Raw genomic sequence first — 23,365 nt, forward strand, 5'->3', positions numbered from 1 at the left:
GTAACATTCCTTTGGGTCAGGCACGATGGCTCATGCCTGTCATCCCAACACTTTGGGTGGCCGAGGCAGGTGGATCACCTGAGGTCAGGAGTTCAAGACCAGCCTGACCAACACGGAGAAAACCTGTCTCTACTAAAAATGCAAAAATTACCCAGGCATGGTGGCACACGGCTGTAATCCCAGCTACTCAGGAGGCTGAGGCAGGAGAATCGCTTGAACCCGGGAGACAGAGGTTGCAGTGAGCCGAGATCATACCACTGCACTCCAGCCTGGGAAACAAGAGTGAAACTCCATCTCAAAAAAAAAAAAAAAAAAAAAAAAAAAAAAAAAAAAAAAATCCTTCCCTCAGAATTCTGGGGTAAGGATTTAACCTCTTTTTCCAAATAGATTTTGGAAAAACTTGAGTCCATTTTGAAATAACCATAATTCATCTGGACTATGAGGGTCATAACTGGAGATTTTTCCCCATATTGAGGACCTGCTATTCAATAATTATAATGACAAACCAGTGACATTTACTGAGCACTCAAAACTAGGAGGCATATGTATTAACTTATATGATATTCACAATAACCCTATGAAGTAGAAAATATTATTGTCCCCATTTTGCAGGTAAGGAAACGGAGACCGAGTTAATTCACTTCCAAAGGTTATACAGCTAGTACATGGTTAGATCTGCATCTGGGTGCCTGGTTCCCAACCCTCTCAAGACTCTGTGACCTGGGGCAGCTCCCCTGGTCTCTTGTACTAAATATCTTGTTATCAAAGGAAGTGATGAGGATTGGATGAAATGTCTAATTCTTGACAGTTCATCTCTCTTCTCTGCACACTCTGAACTATCTTTGGAATGGCAGGAAACTCATCTCCTAAACATAGAAATGAAGGAAGTTTCCCCTCCCAATTACATAACCTATCTGAAAACTCGTAGGCAAACCCAGTCTCAGCTCTTCCATAATCTTGCTGTGTGTCCTTCACACAACTCATTTAACTCCTTCGTGCCTCAGTTCCCTTCTCTGTAAAATGGGGATAATAATACTTCCACTTTGGGCTGTTGGAATTAAATGAGATAATATTAACAAGAGGCCTTTCCTTATAGTATTTTTTGGATAAACGAGAGTTATTTTTGTTTTTCTGAATGATCAGGGTAATTCAATTTTCTATCCATTTGGAAAAGGAGGTTAAATCCTTACCTCATACCATTCAAAAAAATTCCAGAAGGTTCAAACAAAATAAATATATAAAATAAGACTGTAAAATATAAGATTATCCAGGAAAATCTGTTTATGAGAGTAGGGTGAGGCCAGGTGAAGTGACTCATGCCTGTAATCCAGCGCTTTGGAAGGCTGAGCCGGGAAGATCAGTTGAGGCCAGGAGTTTGAGACCAGCCTGGGCAACATAGTGAGACCCCCTTTCTACAAAAAAATTAAAAATTAGCCAGGTGTGGTAGCACATGCTTGCAGTCCCAGCTACTCAGGAGGCTGAGGCAAGAGCATCACTTGAGCCCAGGAGTTCAAGGCTGCTGTGAGCTATGATCACACTACTGCACTCCAGCCTGGGTGACAGAGTGAGACCCTGTCTCAAAGAGATGGGGTGGGGGGGAGGGGGAGAGAGAGAGAGAGAGAGAGAGAGAGAGAGAGAGAAGGGATAGAAGGCTGAGGAAGGGCATCTTAAGACGTTAAAAGCAAAATATATAAAATAAAATTAAAAGGATATCTTGGATTTTTATTAAAATTCAAAACTTCAGGCACTGTGTAAACACAACAAAAATGTAAGGGAGAGGCCAGGAGAAAATATTTGCCACAGATAGAGTAACAGGCAAACGATTAATGTGCAGAATATAGAAAGAATACCTATTAATCAGTAAATAAAAGCTATATAAACAAATAGAGCAATGCGGAGAGGAGACAGACAGGTAATTCGCAGAAGAGAGAATAAGCCTGTTCAAAAACACGTGAGTTTACTTCTCACTAGTAATCAGGGGAATATAGCTAAGATTACACAGGCACACCGTTTTCCCCCTACTTATGGCTTTGTCGAAAATTTTAAAAATTTAATGTAGCCTCCATGAGAGCAACTTGGCTGTAGTCACTGCAATTGCATATTTGAACAACAACGGTCATTGATAATAACAGCAGCTATTAGGAACTGTTGTAAGAACTGCACGTGTATTACTTTATTGTTATTATTGTTTTACTTTCACAGAAATCCTGGGACTTGGTAACCATAATTATTCCCACTTTACAGCGTGGGCAACCGAGGCACAGAAATGGTAAGTAACACACCCGAGGACTCACTAGTAACTAATGGCAAAGCCAGCCGCTGCCCCAGGCGGTCGGGTCTCAGGGTCCCCGGGCTGCCACCCCCTGCCCCAGCTCCTTCTCCCTTCCGCCCACCCGGACTCCCGGTTTGCAGACTGGAGAACCACGGGGGGCGTGCGCAAAGCCGCTGGCCTTGGGGCATCTGTCGCAGGGGACCTCGAACATAACGTACGTGCCCATCAGCTGGGGATGGACCAGCTCGGTACCACACCCCCCTGCAACCACGCCGCGGGTACACGGCCTCTGCGGCCCCTCCACTGCCTTCCCCACGCCCCTCCAGGTGCAGGCTTCCCGGGGGTGGAGGAGGGGAGGAGGCCGCCCACGCTCCCCAATTCCCCCACCTCCCCCCCCCCCCCCCCCCCCCCCCCACATCCCGCAGCCTCCGCGTCTGCGCAGCCGCAGTCAGTGCGGCGCCAGCTCTGCAGAGCCCAGACAGGGTCTGGTTGGGGAGGGTGAGTCCTTCGAGGGACCCCCGCGGGCGGGAAGGAGGCGGAGAAAAGGGGCTGGGGGCTCGGGCGGCGATCCGGGGAGGCGCGCGAATGTGGATGCGCAGAGTGTGTGTGTGCATGGGTGGGGGTGAAGGGCAGAGCCGCTCCCGGGATGGGGTCCGGGGAGGGGGGCGTCTCCAAGCCGGTCCGGTGGGAGAGGGCCGGGGTCTGTCGGGGTCGCGTCTGTTTCTCCACAGCGGCGGTCTGGGTCCTGGTTTGGGGTTGCAGGTGAATTCCAGCCTCCGCGTCAGGAGGGGAGCCCGGACCTGCACTGAGAGTGCATTGATGGTCTGTGTACCCTCGTGGGGCGGCGCGGGCACGTGCGCTCGTCTCGCGGGGACCCCATGTCGATGTTCGCTCCCCGCCTGGGTGTCAGTGCACCTGCCCGCGTGTGCACCTGTGCGTGTTCGCGTCGTGTGTCCGCCTGGGTCCCCGTGGACCACCCTGCAACGGTGGGAGCGCAGGCTCTCAGCAAACAGGTGCTGCAGCCCCGCCCCCACTCTTCTGGGCTGTGTGGCTTTGATCAAGGGACATCCCTGTCTGTCAAATGGAAACATAATAGTGTCTGTAGCGAGAAGCATGGCGAGCTTTATGTGAGAAAAGGGATTCGCAGTGTTCAGCAGGACTGGGCACAAGGAGAGTCCCGGGCTCCAGGAAACACTGCCGAGATAGTTATTGCTTTTATTGTGGTTGCTGGTTGTCCTTGTTGTGACTGCGTCTCCATCCTCTCAGGGGATGACTTGTTTGCTATTTCACCAAGAACACTGAGGCTGTGGAGTGTGAATCCCCTCCCCGCCCACCATACCTCTGTCTCATCCCCTTTCCTTCTTCCTCCTCCATTCACTGCAGATCCAGCTTCTCCTGACCTTGACCTGATGGCTCTTGTCTCTCCCATCTGTCACCCCGCTAGCCTGCATTTTCTCCTTTTCCACGCCGTCCCCTCCCCTCCACCTAGATCCATGATTAATGTTGTCTCTTCTGACATTGCAACAAAGCAAGGCCGGGCGCCGTGGCTCAAGCCTCTGTAATCCCAGCACTTTGGGAGGCCGGTGACTGGCGATCACGCAGGTCGGGGAGATCGAGACCATCCTTGGCTAACACAGTGGAAACCTCCCCGTCTCTACTAAAAAATACAAAAATTAGCCGGGGCGCGGTGGCGGCGCCTGTAGTCCCAGCTACTCGGGAGGCTTAGAGGTGCCTAACCCTGCAGTGAGCCAGATCACCATCACTCCAGCCTGGCGACAGAGCGAGACTACCAAAAAAAACAAAGCAAAACAATAAACCCCGTGGTGCCACAAACCAGCGAGACCCCCTATGGGTGCCTCCCAACACCTCCCCTGCATGAAATTTTCTTCCCCTGAAAAAATATCTAGGCAGCCTCCTCTCCTCACTCCCAACAGACTCCCCAACCCACACCGAGGTTGCAAATGGGCAACCCCAGGGTCTAATTCAGCCCCACAACTTACGCTGTTTGACTACAGGTGTCTTCCTGTTAAACACTGGAAATAATTATGGACATCATGAAATGTAGAAAATGCCATCTGAAAATACAGATTTCCAGCCTTCTTTTGAGAAATCACAGGATGGGCGACATCAGTCCCAAGCGTTTGCTCTGCAAACATTAGCTGAGTTGCACGGTGCTGCTTCTTCAGACAGGAGACCTGATTTCTCTTTTGCTGCACTCCCCACGGCCCCCCGTCGTCTCTTCCCATGCCATGCATCCGCTGCCGTTTGTTCATGGGCACCTTACAATAGGGAAATATTTCTCTGGACCTATATTTAATTTTTATATGTAGAAAACTCACAGTAAAAGAGTACTCTTGATTGATTCATTGATTGGTTCTTTGAGACAGAGTCTTGCTCTGTCACCCAGGCTGGAGTGCAGTGGCACGATCCTAGCTCATTGAAGCCTTGAACTCCCAAGCTCGAAGGATCCTCCCAGTAACTGAGACTACAGGCTCGTGACACCACACCTGGCTGATTTTTAAAAACTGTTGTAAAGACTGGGTCTCAGGCTGGCCTCACACTCCTGGACTCCAGCAACCCTTCCACCTTGGTCTCCCAAAGTGCTGGAATTACAGGTGTGAGCCACCTCGCCTGCTGATTCATTTATTAATTCGTGTCGTTTCCTGTCCCATTTGTGTTACCTGCCGAGCCTTGGCGGCATGTGAGTTCTAATCATTGCTGCTGGGGTTTCTGTCTGCTGGAATGCTGGGTCTGTGCTCAGTTTGGTCCTGCCTGCTTGCTTACCTTTCTCCTCCAGGAGAATGTGAGCTGTTAAGGATGTCAAATTCATCTTCACATACCCAATACTCAGCACAGGTTTGGCCCGAAGTTCTGGCTGAGAAATGGTTGGGAAAAGTTGTATTCATTCAAGCACTCATGGGTGGCAGATACTCACAGGGTCCCATGAGAGATGAAGGGGAAGCTCTGGCCTGACAGATAGGGGACTTTCTAGAAGCCTGTGCAAGGAGGTCAAGCTGAGGCCGGGATAGAGGAACACCTTTTTGTTCCTCCATTCACCAGGTACTTACACTATGTATTAAATCGTGTCTCTAGGTGGAGACAGCAGCTCTATGAGGTAGCTGTCACTGTTATCACCTCCCCATTTTACAGATGAGCAAACTGAATTTTGGAGAGGTTAAAGTGAGCTGCCCCAGGCCACATGGGAAATATGTGGCAAAACCGAAATTCATACCTGTGTGGTCATCTCCATGCCTGGCTCGTAACTACTCAGCCATGCAGGCAGCAGTTAGCATTTTATTAACTGCTGTCATTCTTTCCCCACTGTCCTGAGTATTTTATCCGTTTAGCAACACCTGTACTAGCAAACACTTACCTACTATTTTTTAAATTACCTCTTTTTTCTTCTAACATTATTATTATTATTATTATTATTGAGACAGAGTTTCACTCTTGTTGACCAGGCTGCAGTGAAATGGTGCAATCTTTGCTCACTGCAACCTTCGCCTCCCGGGATCAAGTGATTCTCCTGCCTCAGCCTCCCAAGTAGCTGGGATTACAGGTGTGTGCCACCATTCCCAGTTAATTTTTGAATTTTTAGTAGAGATGGGGTTTCACCATGTTGGCCAGGCTAGTTCGAACTCCTGACCTCAGCTGATCCACTTGCCTTGGCCTCCCAAAGTGCTGGGATTGCAAGAGTGAGCCACTGTGCCTGGCCCAATTTTATGTTAATACCCGTGACAGGCAGAATGCTAGCTCCCTACCGATGTCCAAGTGCTAATCCCCAGAATCTGAATGTGTGGGATTACCTGACGAGGAAGAATTAAGGCTGCAGATGAGATTAAGGTCAGCTCGCTTGGAGATGGAGAGAAGATCCTGGATTGTCTGAGTGGGCCCAAGGTAATCACAAGACTCCTTAAAAATGGAAGAGGCGCTGGGCATGGTGGTGGGCGACTGTAGTTCCAGCTACTCTGGAGGCTGAAGCAGAAGGATTGCATGAGCTCAGGAGGCTGAGGCTTCAGTGAGCTATGTTCATGTCACTGCACTCCAGCCTGGGCAACAGAGCAAGACCTTATCTCTAAAAACAATCAAAGAAACAAAACAAAACAAAACAAAAAAACAAGGACGAAAGATGCAGGAGAGTCAGGGTCAGAGGATTGCAATGGGAGAGTCAAATGGCCACTGCTGGCCTTGAAGGTGGAGGACGGGCCACAGGCTGAGGGAAGCAGGTGGTCTCTGCATCTGGACGAGACACAAAACGATTTCCCCCAGAGCCTCCAGAAGGAACCGCCCAGCCCACACCTTTGTTTTATCCCAGTGAGACTCACTTCAGACCTCTGACCTATAGAACCCTAAGAACCATGTGAGCTGCTGCAAGCCAGCGAGTCAGTGGTCCTTTGTCAGAGCAGCCGTAGGAAACTCACGCAATACCCACAGGGCTCTTTAGGTCACGGCTTCACAAAAGACCTGCAGTGGTGCTGATGGTGCCGCTGAGCTGGGTCTAAACAACACAACAAAGTTCGTGCAGGATGCAGCTCCCAAAGCCAACCTGCATAAACACTGAGATACTGAAACACACATATAACCACAAATCACGTGACATACAGTTTCAGCAATTTTTATTTTCTTTCAGTTTTTAAGTGAGATCTAAAAAAAGGCAGAGTGATGTGCACGAAGTGTACAGTGGAGCGAAGGTACAGCTCAATAAATTGGTGCACAAGTAAATCCCCCTGGTGACCACCACTCAGCAAGACAGAGGGCATTTCCAGCAACCCCAGAAAGCTCCTCAGCCTTTCTCACGTCTGCCAGCCCGGCACCACCACCGCTCTGACTCCACTGAGACCAATCCATTTTGACCTGTTCCAGACGTTTTGTATCTCAGTAAAATCACATGTATGTGCTCTCTGTATCTGGCTTTTTTCACTCAGTCATATACATACATATACGCATGATGTACTTACATGTTTATAATATAAATATATTTATACTTTTATACTTATAACATACATGTATTTATGGTATGAATATATTTATAACTCTATATTTATATTATGAAATTGTTTCTATAACTTTATATTTATATTATATTTATAATATTCATGTTATATTTATAACATATTTACAGCATCTCTCATCTTCTTATGTTGAAATTCCTCAAAATATATTTATATTCATAATACAGTCCTCTTTATTTTTTATATTTATAATATAGATTTTTTATATTTATAATATAAATATATTTTTATATTTATAATATAAATATATATTTTATATTTATAATATAAATATATTTATTTTTTATATTTATAAATATAAAACTATATTTATTTTTAATTTATAATAAAATATATTTATTTTTATATTTATAAACCATAAAATATGTTTATTTTTATATTTATAATATAAAAATATATTTTTATGTTAAAGAACCTAAATCTATTTATTTTTTATATTTATAAGTATATATTTATATAAAATAATTATATACTAAAATATATTTGCTTATTTAAATATATATATATTCTATTCACCCATGTTGCCACCTGTATCCTTTTGTTGGCCCCTCTCATTACTGAGCTGTACTCCCCTGAATGCATAAACTGCAATTTATGTCTGCATTATCCTGTTGATAAACACCTGGTTTTTTAGCATTTTCATTATGCCTATGAGTGCTTCTGGCTATGCATATAAACCACTGCGTTCTTATGAATGGTTATGAATACAGCAGACATCAACATTCACGCACACACGTGTGTGTGGACACAGGTTCTCATTGCTCCTGGCTAAGTGTCAGGGGGTTTAATCACCAGGTCCCGGGGTGCTCAGCTTTCCTAGATGTTGCCAAATAGTTTTCCAAAGTGATTGAGCCGACAGACACGTCCACCAGCAGGCATGAGTCAACCTGCTTTAAAACTCTACCTCAGTGGGTTTCAAAGGCAAACTTTGGATCACTGTTGCAAAGGGAAAGCCAGTATCACTTTTAATGTTTATTTCTTACTGAGGGGAAGCTCTGTGCTGGCTGCTTTGCCTGCCTGGCCTGAAGCTGCTCTCCCTTTGTTAGAAAGGAAGCTCAGCGAGAGAGATGCTAAAAGCACAGGGGCACCCAACAGAGACTTTCTCTTTGAGGTGATGCGGAGGATCACAGGGGCTGACGCAGGAGATGCTTTTTCTCCCTGGAATTCAGTGTCAGAGATCCCTGGCTGTGCCTGAAATCTCCACCTGGACTGTCTAGGAGGTGAGAGCATGCAGGGACAGTGGTGCCCACTCCTGGGCATTGAGAATCTCATAACTAGAGGGGTCTTGAGGAAGTTGAAGCTGGTGGCAGGGGAGTGGGGAGCAGGATCCATGGGCGAAGGGCTGAGTGGACCCCCAGGAGGCAGGGCGATGAACACAGTGGAGGTCACTCTATCCAGGGGAACAAAAACGCAGACTGGGATGGACCCTGGGCATCAGGCAGGAGGGCAGAGTATTTTCTGAGGCAAGAGGAAGTGGACTTGGCCAAGGATTGGATGTGGCAGGGGAGGCGGAGGCAAGTCGAAGATGAGTGCTGTAGAGATTGTTGGGGAGGACGGTGGAGTCCTGGCCGAGAGCGGGGGACCCAGGAGGAGGGAGTGCTGTGAGTGGGGCAGTGGGCAGAGGGGTCTGGGGAAATGATGAGCTTGAATTTGGGTTCTAGGGAAATGTGAGACACCCCGCTGCAGGAAGGAGACAGAACTGCTGATTGGTAATGCAGAAAAAGACAGACACATTCTGCATATATGTACACATATAAACATATATATTTTCTATTATGAAAACATTTCAAACATACTGTTCAGTGTGAGGATAGTACTGTGAACCACCGTCTACCAACTTCCCAGATTCAGCATTTCTCATTTTCTTGTGTGCTCTTTCTTTGTGGGAGTTTGTTTTTTTGTTTGTTTTTGTTTTTTTCTGTAAGTTCTGGGATACATGTGCAGAATGTGCAGGTTTGTTCCATAGGTATACATGGGCCATGGTGGTTTGCTGCACCTGTCAACCTGTCATCTAGGTTTAAGCCCTGCATGCATTAGCTATTTGTCCTAATGCTCTCCCTCCCCTTCCCCCACCCCCCGACAGGCCCCCGGTGTGTGATGTTCCCCTCCCTGTGTCCATGTGTTCTCACTGTTCAACTCCCACTTACGAGTGAGAACATGCAGTGTTTGGTTTTCTGTTCCTGTGTTAGTTCGCTGAGAATGATGGCTTTCAGGTTCATCCATGTCCCTGCAAAGGACATGAACTCATTCTTTTGATGGCTGCATATGGGAGTATTTTAAAGCAAATCTCAGCCGTCAGGTCAATTCACCCCTACGTACCACAAAAGCACCTCTAAAAGCTAAGGTGGACCTCTCCCTATCTATCCGTAAAGCCACTCCCATACTCAACAAAAGTCAGTGATAATACCTTGGGGTAGTCAAATACCCAGTCCGTAATCACATTAATTTGGTTTTCTTTTAAAAAAGTTTTCTTTTCACAGAAGATTTAGTTTTTTAATCTGAGACCAAACATCATAGTCTCTACGTGGTTTTGGTTGCTGAGTCACAAACTTCTTCTTGATCTACAGTGTCTGCCCCATGATTTTAAAATTTGACAGAACAATTTCTATTTACATAAGCCTAAGCAAAGAGAAAAAGGCTCACAAAGCTTTCCATTCACTCCAAGATAATTTACTTTTTTTAAAAGTTATTATTCACAAGGATAGTCTTTGGGTTACACATACAAAATTGATGATACAATTTCCTAAAACAAAAGCATAAACCAGCTTTAGAGTTTTAAGGCAAAGGGTTACGTAATTATAAGTCCTTAGAGTTTAGATAGCTTCTTGCAAACAACCACCTGAATTTCAGGTTGATCAACTATATAGAATACGGATATTAAATAATAGCTCATTTAAAATTAGACTTTTGAGGCTGGGCACAGTGGCTCATATCGGCAAATCCCAGCACACTGGGAGGCCCAGGTGGGGAGATCACTTGAGGTCAGGAGTTTGAGACCAGCTTGGCTAGCGTGGTGAAGCCTCACCTGTACTGAAAATGCAAAAATTAGCTGTGCATGGTGGTGCATGCCTGTAATCCCAGCTACTCAGGAGCCTGAGGCAGGAGAATCCATGGAACCTGGGGGGCAGAGGTTGCAGTGAGCCGAGATCCTGTCACAGCACTGCAGTCTGGGAAACAGCGAAACCCTGTCTCAAAAAATAAATTAAATTAAATTAAATTAAATTAAATTAAAAAATAAAATAAGACTTTTAACCCCCATATGGTGAATGCATCATTTTTTATGACAACCAAGGAGAAATTTGGGGCCATGGGGGGCTGGTGCGAAGACTAGGGCTCTTCTGTCTATAGCCAGAGGGATTCCAGGGGCAACTCTCTCTAAAAACGCCCTCTATATGCTTTGAGATGTGGACTGTGTGAATGTATGTGAGTGTGTGTGAGTAGAAGTGTGTGTGTATGTGTGAATGTGTATGTGTGTGTATGTGTTAGTGTGTGTGAGTGTATGAGTGTGTATGTGTGTGAGTTTAAGCATGTGTATATGTGACTGTGTATGTGTATGCGTGTATGTGTATGTGAGGGCATATGTGTGTGTGATTGTGAATGCATGAGTGTGTGTGTGTCTGTGAATGTGTGTATATGTGTATGTGTGTGTGTGTTAGTGTGAGTGTGTGAGTTTGAGTGTGTGTATATGTGACTGTGTGTATGTGTATGCTTGTATATGTATGTGAGGCATATGTGTGTGTGATTGTGAATGCATATGCGTGTGTGTGTCTGTGAATGTGTGTAAGAGTATGAGTGTGTGTGAGAGTTTGAGCGTGTGTATATGTGACTATGTATGTATCCTCTCTCTCTCTCATCTCCATCTCATCTCCATCTCTCATGCATCTCATCTCATAATATATCCCATATATATATATAATATATATAAATATATAAAAATGTATATGTAAAAATGTAATGTAAAATGTAATATATAAAATATTTAATATTAAAATGTAAAGTAATATGAATATATAATAATATTCATATAAAGTAATAATATATGTAATATAATAATATATATGTAAGATGTGTTTATGTTTGTATGTATGTATATGTGAGTATGTGAGTGTGTGTGTCTGCGTGTACCTGCCCATGACAAACATTCCCTTTCCAGCTTTGTCTCCAGAGCGCTCTCCACCGTTTGACCTGCTGCGTGCTTTATTTGTTCCCTGCCTGTCTCTTTCTCTCCCTACTAGAATGTAAGCCCCAGGAGGTCAGGAATCCCCACTTGATTACTGCTGTATTTCTAATGCTTAGAATCGTGCCTAGCCCCTGCTGGCCCTCCGTAATGATTCACTGAATGATGAAATGTTCGTCAGTCCTCAGGTTCTGAACCCTGTGCCTGGGGAACCAGAGAGGACCCTGGAGCAGGAGGAGAAAGAGAAGCTTGTCTCAGAAGCTTCACCTCCTCCTGGGGCGATGCAGAGTCTCAGTCCTGAGCAGACACGGGGGCTGCTGGAGCCCGAGAGGACCAAGACGCTGCTGCCTCGGGAGAGCCGGGCCTGGGAGAAGCCTCCCCATCCCACCTGCGCCAAGGACTGGGAGGCTGTGGAGGTTGGGGCCTCCAGCCATGACTGTGATGAGAAAGGTGAGAGGCACGGGTCCTTTGGGAGGTGAGTGGGTGGAAGGGAAGGAATCAGCAGAGCCTAGGGAAAGACTAAACATTCACTCCTTCACTCATGCATTTGACAGCTATTCGCGGAGCACTGTGTCAGCTTTTGCCGTGTAACAAGTCATCCCCAAGCTTAGGGGCTTAACGCAACAATCACATATCGGCTCGTGATTCTGTGGGTCAGAAGTTTGACCTGCCTTCAGGGGATGCTTTTCCTGCCTGTGCTTGTCTGTGTAGCCTCAGAGAGCTGGTGAGGCCACTGGCCGATCTCAGATGGCTTTACTCCCATGTCTGCTGGTGCTGGCTGTTGGCTGGCTTGGTGGTGCTGAGGACAGGTCATGTGTCTCCAGCAGGATTTTTCAGGGTTATCCTCATGGGGGTGCTTGCAGGGTTCTCAGGGAGGGCAAGAAAGGGAATACCCCAATTTTTAAGCACTGGAAGATTTGAAGGGGAAAATCACATGATCTCATTTGCATTTCAAAAATATTCCTGTAACTCAGTGGATTTCAGCTGGGCGTGGTCTTCTACCCCACCTCTCCTCCCCAGGCGATTTTTGGCAGTGTCTGGAAACGTTTAGGGTTATCCTAACTGTGGAGATGCTGCTGTTATCTGGTGGGGAGAAGCCAGTAGTGATGCTGATAAACGTCCTACCATGCACAGGACGGGCCCTCCCCCCACACAAAGCATGGTGCAGCTCCAAATGCCGATAGTGCCAAGTTTGAGAAACCCTGAGTCTCACTGCACGTGACAATGGATTGTAGGGCTAGGAAGTCAAGAATGGAAGGTGGGAGGCCAGTTAGGAGACTCCTGCAACTGTCCAAGAGAGAGCTGGGGTAAGTGGAGAGATTTGGGACACCTTTGGGAGGAGGAATCAGTTCTTGCTAATGGATGTGGGGAAGGGGAGGAAAAGAGAGGTATCACGATGACTTTTAGGGTTTGGGCCCAAACAGATGGATAAAGGGTAGTGCCATTTGCTGATATCTCAGTGGCACCCCATAGCAGAAAGGGGCTGAGCCTTATATCGCCTGCGAGGCACTGTCTTTTTCCTCAGGGGGATAAGCAGGCCTGGGACAGAAGGCGTGGATAACAGAGGCCAGCTCTGCTAGTGACGCTTGGAGCTCCTGGCTGGGGCTCAGGTGCAGGAAGAGTGGAAAATGCCAGGATTTGCCCAGTCTATTCAGCTTAGGGATGAGAAGGACGCTAAGGTTCTGACTGTGGGGACATGTCTCCACTAGTGTCTGTTCTTTGGAAGCTGAGGAAGCCTCCATCATCCTGGTTTACTTCTGTGGCTTTTTGTTCTGCTCCTTCACTCAGTTTCTGCCTATAGAGAAGGAACTCTTACTTACTGGACAGGTAAGGGAGTGAAGACTCAAGTGGCAGGGCACATCAGGTGACCCAGTTGAAGTTTTCTAGGTAGTTATAGAACAGAATTCAGGCCTCTCATTCTCTCAGCCCCACCTGAACCACATAGGCATGTGTGTGTGTGTGGGGGGGGGGTTGTGTGTTTGTGTGTGTGTGTGAAAGAGGGAGGGTGAGACAGAGAGAGAAGGCTATTAGTAAAGGGACAAGCTATTAGTAAAGGCACAAGATGCCAGTGGGAAGAGCCCACTCCCGCTGTCTAGCCACTCACTCATGGCTCCTTTTTCCTCCACTCCCACCCTCACCCAGACCTGTCTTCTCAAGAGACTGGGCTTTCCCAGGAGTGGAGTTCGGTGGAGGAAGATGACGAATCAGAGGGCTCCCAGGTACACTGGGGGGTTTGTTCTTTTTCCACAAATGTCCCACTCTGTAGATCTCAGCAGTTTATCACATTTGCATTCTCAGCTTGGAATTTACCTGCCCCATAAAAATCTCAAGAGATCTCTTGTGTCTCATGTCTATGGTGATCAGACACAGACTGTCTCCATGTGGTGTGCGTAACTTAGTTCACACATATCCTCCAACATTTCCTTCATAAATCCATCTACCCATGCATCCACCTCTGTAATTCTTCTTCTATCCACTTATTCATCAACTCTCCCTTCCACCCACCCTCTTACCTTTCCAATCACTCATCCATTCATTCATCCACCACTCAAACATCTATCAGCCATTCACTCATCTGTCCAGTCATTCATCCACCCAAACTTTTATTCACCTAGTCATTTGTATACCCATTCCACCCACCCACCCATCCATCCATCCATCCATCCATCCATCCATCCCTACACTTCATCTGTTTATACACTTATCCACCATCCATCCATCCGTCTGTCCATCCATCCATCCATCCATCCCTATACTTCATCTGTTTATCCACTTATCCATCCATCCATCCATCCATCCATCCATCCATCCCTCCCTATACCTCAGCTGTCTATCCACTTATCCATCCACCCATAAACCCTCCCTTCCACCCACCCTCTCACCTTTCCATTCACCCATCCATTCATTCAGCTACCCATTGAACATCCACCAACCATTCATCTGTCTACTCATTCATTTACCCAACCTTTCATCCCTTATGCATCCATATACCCATTCCATCCATCCTTCCATCCACCCATTCATCCATCCATATATCCAGTTATCCATACACATACTCATTCACCCTTTTATTCAGATGCCATCAAGCCATCTATTCAATCCACTCACCTACATACCCATCCCATATCCACTCATCTGTCCACCCACCTATTCATCCCTCTACTACCTGTTGGCTGTGGTAGGATGTGGCTAGTATGCATCCACGCATATGCCCATTCATGCATTCATCCATCTGTATCTATTCACACATCCAGTCATAAGGCCACCTACCAATCCATTCACCCATCCACCCACTATTCCATTTATCCATCCACTACCCATCTACTGAGTTTAATCCACATACTACAAGTAAAACCAAAGAGAATCATCAAACACATTCCTTTCACTAAAAAAACCCTAATGTTTTCTTTTTTGAGGAATAAGACATCAATATAAGAAAACCAATGGTTCTTTCATTTATACATTCATCTTGTACATGAGAAAAATCACATAATCACTCTCAGTGAGCACATGAGAGTCCCATCCATCTCCCAATCATGTCAGGAATGTAACTCTGGCTGCCTCAAGCCAGAAAATGGATTTATTGACTCGTAGTGCAGAGTTGAGGGTGAGGGAAACAAACTGGCCAACAAACCATGATAGTGCAGAAATAAGTGCTGGGCACAGTGGGGAGGCCCAAAGGAAGAAGTTAACCGCATGCCAGGAGATTTATTCTTGGATATCTTAGAGAGGAGGACACACCAGACCTGGGGTTTTCGGGATAGTAAGAATTCCATGGGCATAGCAGGGAAGGGAAGAGCATGTGCACAGGCAAAGTGGTATAGCACGGTACGTTTCAGGGACACTGAAGTTAAGGGCAGAGCAGTGGGAGATTTGGGTGAAAATATGGCTGGGATGACATTCATTCATTGCACGTCTATTTCTTGAGCACCTACTCAGTGCCAAGCAGCGTTCAATGCACAGAGCGTACAATAGTGAGACAGAAATGGTCCCTGCCTTCATGGAGCTCACGGTCACCAAGGTAGACAGATGACAACTGAAATAAGCAGCTAAAATATGAATTGCGCTGAGTGGTGATAACTGCTGTGGAGAAAAATAAAGCAGGAAGGGGGTTTGGGAGTAGGAGTTGGGGCTGGGGGTTGCCATTTTAAGAAGGGTGTCTAGGAAAGTCCCCACTGAGAGGGAGCTATTGAGTGAGGACCTGAAGGAGGTGGGGAGTGAGACTGGCAGATGTCTAGGGGGAACGGGCTCTATGCAGAGGACACAGCAAGTGCAAAGGCCCTGAGGTACAGATGTGCCTGGTATATCTAGGGAACACCAAGAGGGGTGGTGGTCAGCGTGGCTGGAGGGTGGGAGGGAGGACTAGGAGGTGAGGTCATGGAGGCGATGGGATGGATGACGTAGTGTCTCGTGGACCATGGTGAAATGTGGGTTTTACTCTGAGTGGGGTGGGAGCCATAGGCGAGTTCTAGAGAGGAGGGACATGTTCTGATTTGGCCTTTAAGAGGACTCCTCTCTCTGCCAAGTCCCACACCGATGAGGTTGGATGTGTTTTGCAGGCAGTGGGAGCCATAGAATGGATCTGGGGACTTAGAGAATCTGGGAGCCCATGTAGAAGGAAGGTGGGTTGGATGTGGCTGGGGTTAGAGTGTGGGGGGCAAAGGAGCAAGTCAGAAATGTGTAGTTAGGGAAAAAAGCAGAGACGAGTTGCCACTTTCCTTGTGCATGTTACAAGCTTGCTGTTATTCTTTTTTTTGAGTCGGAATCTTGCTCTGTCGCCAGGCTGGAGTGCAGTGGCGTGATCTTGGCTCACTGCTCACTGCAACCTCCGCCTCCTCTGTTCAAGCAATTCTCCTGCCTCAGCCTCCTGAGTAGCTGGGACTACGGGTGCACACCACCACGCCCAGCTAATTCTTGTATTTTTGGTAGAAACTGGGTTTTACCATGTTGGCCAAGAAGGTCTTGATCTCTTGACTTCATGATCCACCCACCTCGGCCTCCGAAAGTGCTGGGATTACAGGCATGAGGCACGATGCCCAGCCAGCTTGCTGCTATTCTAAGGGCATCTTATTATAACTCATCTAGTAACTGAACACTAATTAACTCCCATGATTAACTCATGAGCCCTGTGAGATCGTTAGCATGGTTTCCTCCTCTACAGATGAGGAAACTGAGGCAGAGAGAAACCAAATGGCTTGCTTCGGGTCCCACAGTGAGTGGGTCGCAGAGCTAGCACAGAGTTTGGGCTTGGAGGCAAGGACAGGAGCCAATGGGACCCAGGACGTGTCAAGTCGGGGACCTGATGGCATTTCTAGATCTGTGGGACATAAAAGCTGCAGCAACAGGGGCAAACCCAGGGGCAACACCTGAATTCTGATGTGGGGATAGGGCAGACAGAGGTTCTAGCCTCCAGCATAGGGATCAAGGAGGAAGTTTGGAAGAAATGACAAGGTCAATTTTAGACATGCTGCTTGGGAGAGGCCTCTGTGACATCATTCATTCACTCACTCATTCGCCCAGTTGTAATTCATTGAACCAGCATTGATGGAGCACACACCAGGGGGCTGATAGGGGACGGCCTCTCATTGGCAGGCTCTGGGTCCGTTTTCTGCATGGACAGACCCTCCTTCCTGCAGACAACTACCCACTTCCAAAAAAGAAAGAGGGGCGGGCTGTCTGGAACCAGAGACCTTTGATGGCAGTCACAGCCTCATCATGGGCCAGGAGCTGGACTTTGCGCTCTACTTACCTTAATTTACTTGGTCCTCTTATCAGTCCTTGAGGTGGGACCTGTTATCCCATTTTACAGATGGGAAAACTAAGGCACAGAGAGGTTATGACTTTCCCTTGTCATGCAACATGTAAATGGCAGAGCTAGGATTTGAACCCAGCATGTCTCTTAACCACTAGGTGTCCTGCCTGTTTGGGGCTTGATCCTGCCTCAAGAGAGGACTGGGGACAGAGATGAAGGCCTCTCCCTGTTTTCCTAGTCACTGTACCTCCTGTGGAGAGGATTGAGTGAAGAAGTAGAAGAAAGAGAAAGAGTTACTTTCCAGGAGGGCAGAAGTTCCCCCAGTCTGTGGGCCCAGAGGAAAGCAAGCAGGGGAAAACGCTCCCATCATTCCCATTCCATAAAATGCAAGCATATGTAACACCTGCAAATCTTATCTAAGTGCATGAGATTTTAAAAAGATCAATGCCCAGAAATAACCCGTGGTAAAAGTTGCTGTAACAGGCCGAATTCATCCATAGTGTGAGAGGTTGGGGTAGTGGTTACCGGATTTGCGGGGTTGATAATGATCTGCTTCCTGTTTGGGGTGCTAGTTACGTGGTGTGTTCACCTTCTGAAGTTGCCTCAGGCTGCACACCTAGGATGTGTGCAACCTCCTCTTTCTACATTCCACTTCAACAGAATGTTTTAAGCTGGCCAGGCACAGTGACTCCTGTCTGTAATCGCAGCACTTTGGGAGGCAGAGGCAGGCGGATCGCTTAAGGTTATGAGTTCGAGACCAGCCTGCATAACATGGCAAAACCCCATTTCTACTAAAAATACAAAAATTAGCTGGGCATGATGACGCTTGCCTGTAATCCCAGCTACTCAGGAGGCTGCGGCAGGAGAATCGCTTGAACCTGGGAGGCAGAGGTTGCAATGAGCTGAGATTGTACCACTGCACTCCAGCCTGGGTGACAGAGTGAGACTCTGCCTCAAAAAAAAAAAAAAAAAAAGAAAAAGAAAAAGAAAAATAAGTTGCTGTATATGTCCTGCCAAACGTGTTTCCCTATATACTGAGACTGAATTGAGATTTGTATGCCAGTGCTTGATTGAGGGTTGTGCTCTCAGGTGAAGCCCAGCAGGGAGTGAGGGAAGCTGGGGAGGGGAGGAGAGGGAACCAGGCAAGTATGTTGGTAGAACTGAAGTCCAGCCTCCGTCTTATCTCAGGGGAGCCCTGGAATGTGACTAGAGAGTTGTCCTCCTCTGGGCCGGGCGCAGTGGCTCAAGCCTGTAATCCCAGCACTTTGGGAGGCTGAGGCGGGTGGATCACGAGGTCAGGAGTTCAAGACCAGCCTGGCCAAGATGATGAAACCCCATCTCTACTAAAAATATGAAAATTAGCTGGGTGTGGTGGTGGACGCCTGTAATCCCAGCTACTCGGGAGGCTGAGGCAGAGAATTGCTTGAACCTGGGAGGCAGAGATTGCAGTTAGCTGAGATTGCCACTGCACTCCAGCCTGGGCAACACAGCGAGACTCTCCTTCTCAAAAAAAAAAAAGAGAGAGAGAATTGTCCTCCTCTGAGTCAATGGAGTGGCCTTTTGTATCCCATATGAGTTATTGTTGGCTGTGGACTGCCCTGGAGGGCGAGTTAACCTCCTGGGTAATCCTCTAGGAAGGAGGATCTCATTAGCAAAGGGCATTTGTCAGAAGAGAAGGAGCAACTACAAACTGCAAACCATACAACTTGCAGCCAATACCGCTAGCATCCAGGGGAGAGCTGCATCAGCCTGAAAAAGAGAAGTAAAGAGGAACTAGGTGAGGCATCTATGGGTCTATTATGTGTGATGTGGGTAAAATTATTGGATTTCAGATTACCTGTATTTATTACATTTTCTTAACTTTATATTCTGCTTTTCAAAATTGAAGTATAATTATTTCCAATAAAATGCACTAACCAGAGAGTGTTTACACACGTACATCCACGTAACCAACACCCCAATCAAGATAGTCAGTGCTGTCATCATTCTAGAACATTCTCTTATTTTCCCTTCTGGTCCCTCTCACTCCCCAGCCCTGGAGGCAACTATAGTTCTTGATTTCCACTTACATGGATTAGTTTTGCTTGTTGTTGAATTTTATCTAAATACTGTCATGTAGTAAACTACACATATATTTTTTAATTCCACAAAAGGAAATTATGGCAAAATTGTTATTGCTCCAATTGGCATTGTCACTTAATACATGCTGGACAGTTTTCCATTTAATACATATTGATTATCTTCATTGTATTTCAAAGTTACTTTTTACTGCTGCCAAATATTCTCTAGCTCGGTTGTGTCAGACCCATTTCCTTGGCTGATGAATTGTTAGGCTGCCATTGTTGTGATTGTTACAGAAGGCAATGCTACAATGAGCATTTGTTCAGTTGGCCCAATTTTATGCATAGTTTATGAGGAACTTTATACAAATTCACATTCTCTGGTTCTCCTCAGATATACTGAACCAGAAAATCCAAAGGGGATCCCAAGATATTTGAAAAACTCTCCCAACAACTTTTGGGGCTCTACCAGGTTTGGGAACTGCTTAAGTGGGTCATTGTCCCTAGGTATCTGGTTGTAAAGGAAGATTTGAAATGAGGTATCATCCAGAGGGAATCAGCAGGCTAGAGGGAGGAATTTGTTTTCAAAGATTAGAAATGTGAATTCCATCAATGATTTATAATATACTTTAATAATTCATAGTATGTGTCCTTCCATTTTTCTTCTTTCACAGGATTTTTTTCAGTGTTCACCATTGTCTAACTTTCCAGATAATCCATTATGTCTTGCACATTCACCATTCACTTCCTTGATATTTTAATAGCAATTGCACTAAATTCATCATTAATTTGGAAAATTGCCATCATTATGTCTTCTCATCTCTTATCATGGTACGTTTTTTCATTTATTAAATCATTCAACAAATATTTACAGAGTTCATACCCTGTTCCAGGCACTGGGACTACAGTAGCAAACAAAGCAAGGGTTTGCCCTCTTGGTGCTTACAGTGTCATTGGAGGAAGAGACGATAAACATACATAGCATGTCAGGTGGTGATAAGAGCATGGATAAAAAGACAAGGGGCATGCACAGTGCGGGTCTTTGTTGGGAAGGGGTTGTGGAGGGCATCCTGGTTTACATAGGTAATGAGGGAAAGGTTTTCTAAGGACTGACAGGCAAGCTTTAAGGGTATCTGGAGGAAGGGCATTCCAGGAAGAAGAGCTCGTAACTACAAAGGCTTGGAAGTGACTGTGGCTGGAACAGAGTGAGAAAGGCAAGGAATGACGTCAACTTTAGAGGGAGCACTCTGACCCATGGACAAGAAATTGGGTGGGATTATCAAGATAAGAAACGAAATTCTGTATCAAGAGTACAAGATAGATGACAGTGGCTTTGACCAGGGTGGTGGTAGTGAAGGGGAGGGAAATGGTTGGATTCTGAATGCTTTGAAGATAAAGCCAATAGTATTAGCTGATGTCCTGAATGTGGGTGGTGACAGAAAGAGAGGAGTCAAGGATACCACAGTTGGAGGTCTGGAGGGGCCTGAAGGGATGGGAAGAAAACTGCATGAGGAGCTTTTGTGTGTGGCGGGGGACATTAGAATATTTGTTTGGGGACATGTGAAGTTTAAGATGTCCATCAGATATTTAACTGGAGATGGCAAATAGCCAGTGAGATATAGAGTTGGGTCAAAAAACACACATACATATGCATGCACACACATATCTCTTGAGGGGTGAGGTCATTAAAGCATAGACGGTATGTTAAAACTGAGATTTAATATTCCAATGAGATTTTGAAATTGTCATCCCATTATTTGAACATTTCCTCTGAGAGAGCATAGTTATGTTACATTCGTTTGTTTATCTTATATCTAGTAACTCAGCTGTACCGTTTTAAATTCAAACAGCTTTTCTCTTGATATGACATTTCATTTCTAATCATATAAGTCTATTTTCCTGCAAGTAACAATGGTGGCCCCTTCCTTTCCAATATTTATCCTTTTCCTTTTTTCTGTTTCAGGGCTTTGTGGAGTGGTCAAAAGCTCCACAACAAACAACCATAGTCTTGGTAGTGTGCGTGCTTTTTTTGTTCCTGGTTTTAACGGGGATGCCTATGATGTTTCACATTTAACTATAATGGTGGCTGTTGTTTTAAAAGTTTAATTTAATGAAATAGATGCCCTGCGTTATGTTAAGGAAGTGTGCTAGTTAAAAATCAGGAATAGGTGTTGAATATTTTCAAATGCCTTTCAAACATCCTTTGAGATGATTTTAAAAAATTTTTTGGTGTGAGTTTTCACATACTTTATTTCCATGAAATGAAGACATCATTGATTGTAAAACATTATTTTGTATACTACGGAGAAAGAAAAATGCTAATTAATCATAAGATGCCACCAACTGGAAGATATCTCCTGACTTTGAGAAGATGAAAAAATGTGCAACTGAGGATCGATGAAATCTGGTAGATTTCCTAACATCAAACCAACTTTGCATTCTTAAGGTTGTGGTGCACCAGTCTTTTCATACACTAAATTCTATTTATTGATATTTTATGTAGGATTCTTGCCTCTATCTTCATATGTGAGATTGGTGCTATCTTTGTGAAGTTTTGGTATCATGGTTAAGCTTGCATAACAGAAAGACTTGGGTAACTTTTACCTTTTCTATGCTTTTAAGCAGTTTCTGTAGCTTAAGAATTATCAGTCCCTTGAAATTTTAAATGAATTCATTGTTATAACCAAGTCATAGAGTCATAGAGAGAATATTTCAGCTAATTCTTGGGCAGCTTTCTTAGTTCTTTACAATGTTATCAGTTTATTAATACTTTTTACCTCTTGCATTTATTTTGGCGAATTACAGAGTTTTTTTTTTTTGTTTGTTTGTTTGTTTGTTTTGAGACTGAGTCTTACTCTGTCACCCAGTCTGGAGTGCAGTGGCGTGATATCAGCTCACTGCAGGCTCTGCCTCCCAGGTTCACACCATTCTCCTGCCTCAGCCTCCCGAGTAGCTGGGACTACAGGTGCCTGCCACCATGCCCGGCTAAGTTTTTGTATTTTTTAGTAGAGACGGGGTGTCACCGTGTTAGCCAGGATGGTCTCAATCTCCTGACCTCGTGATCCATCCGCCTTGGTCTCCCTAAGTGCTGGGATTACAGGCCACCACGCCCAGCCCAGAGTTCTTTTATCCTCTAGAAAATTCTTCATTCCATAGGGCTTTTTCATATGATTAGCTTAATTATGCCTACTGTTTTATAATTAAAATTTTTCCTTTATTTTGTTCTATCCCCTGTATCCTGTCAACTGCTGTTTGTGGTTTACTCATTATTAAATTTGTCAAAGGTTTATCTAGTTTACTATTGTTTTTCCAAAGAACCAGCATTAGGATTCATTTATATCCGTTATTTCTTTTATTTGTAATTTGTTTTACTTTGATATGTATTGCATTTATTTTTTATTGTTTTTCTTCTTTGTCTCAGTTTTTATATTGAATATTTGATTTATATTTTCTTTATATTTTCTATAGTAGTATACTTATTAATACAAATGTACTTCTGGATATAGCCTTGGCCACATCTTAACATTTGATTATTCATTTTTATGTTGTCTAAATATTACATTGTAGTGTTTCTAAAGAGTGCTTTGAAACTCAGTGATTTGGTTTATTTTTTGTTTAAAGAGTTTTGTTTTCTTGTTTTACTGCACTGTGAACACAGAATGTGGCCTACAACACATCTGCTTCCAAAACTTTTTAAAAAGCTTTTAGTGTGGCCTAGAACATGTCCATTTTTTTGTAATTGTTTCTCAAACATTTAAGATGAAGATAGCTTCTCTGTCTGTAGAATTGAAAACTTTACATGCCTGTTAATTAACTCAGTATCATCAATTATATTGTTCAGATTCATGTGTTATCTAATTTTGGCCTACTGTATTCATTAAAAACCAATAAGGTTATGTGAAAATCTGTTAGTATAATTGTTTTTGCTAATGAATTTTTATAATCTTTGCTTTATGTACTCAACAGCTGTGTAATTCGATGCATATAAGTGCAGCATTGTTATGTCCTTGCCAATTAAATAATATATGTAAAACACCATATGACAGTGGCTGGCAGATAGTAGGCACTCAATAAATGTTAATTAAAACCTGA

At 44.9% G+C, this 23,365-nt stretch overlaps 1 protein-coding gene across 4 annotated transcripts in view; it reads left to right on the forward strand.

Moving 5' to 3' along the window:
* SMIM17 (small integral membrane protein 17) overlaps positions 1-23,365 on the forward strand; it is a 62,400-nt gene extending 39,035 nt beyond the window's left edge. For 2 of the 4 annotated variants that reach the window (XM_009195434.4, XM_021931480.2), the window contains exons 3-6: positions 2,203-2,269; positions 11,643-11,911; positions 13,604-13,680; positions 21,237-22,153. In XM_009195434.4, coding sequence (XP_009193698.1) covers positions 11,743-11,911; positions 13,604-13,680; positions 21,237-21,347 — 357 coding nt within the window. In that variant the 5' untranslated portion in view covers positions 2,203-2,269; positions 11,643-11,742 and the 3' untranslated portion in view covers positions 21,348-22,153. Of the gene's footprint in view, positions 1-2,202; positions 2,270-2,710; positions 2,771-11,642; positions 11,912-13,603; positions 13,681-21,236 lie in introns of those variants that run through there. The other 2 variants (XM_003916181.5, XM_009195435.4) reach the window with 2 other exon arrangements.

This window comes from Papio anubis, chromosome 20 (assembly GCF_008728515.1).
Source record: "Papio anubis isolate 15944 chromosome 20, Panubis1.0, whole genome shotgun sequence".
NCBI classification, from domain to species: domain Eukaryota; kingdom Metazoa; phylum Chordata; class Mammalia; order Primates; family Cercopithecidae; genus Papio; species Papio anubis.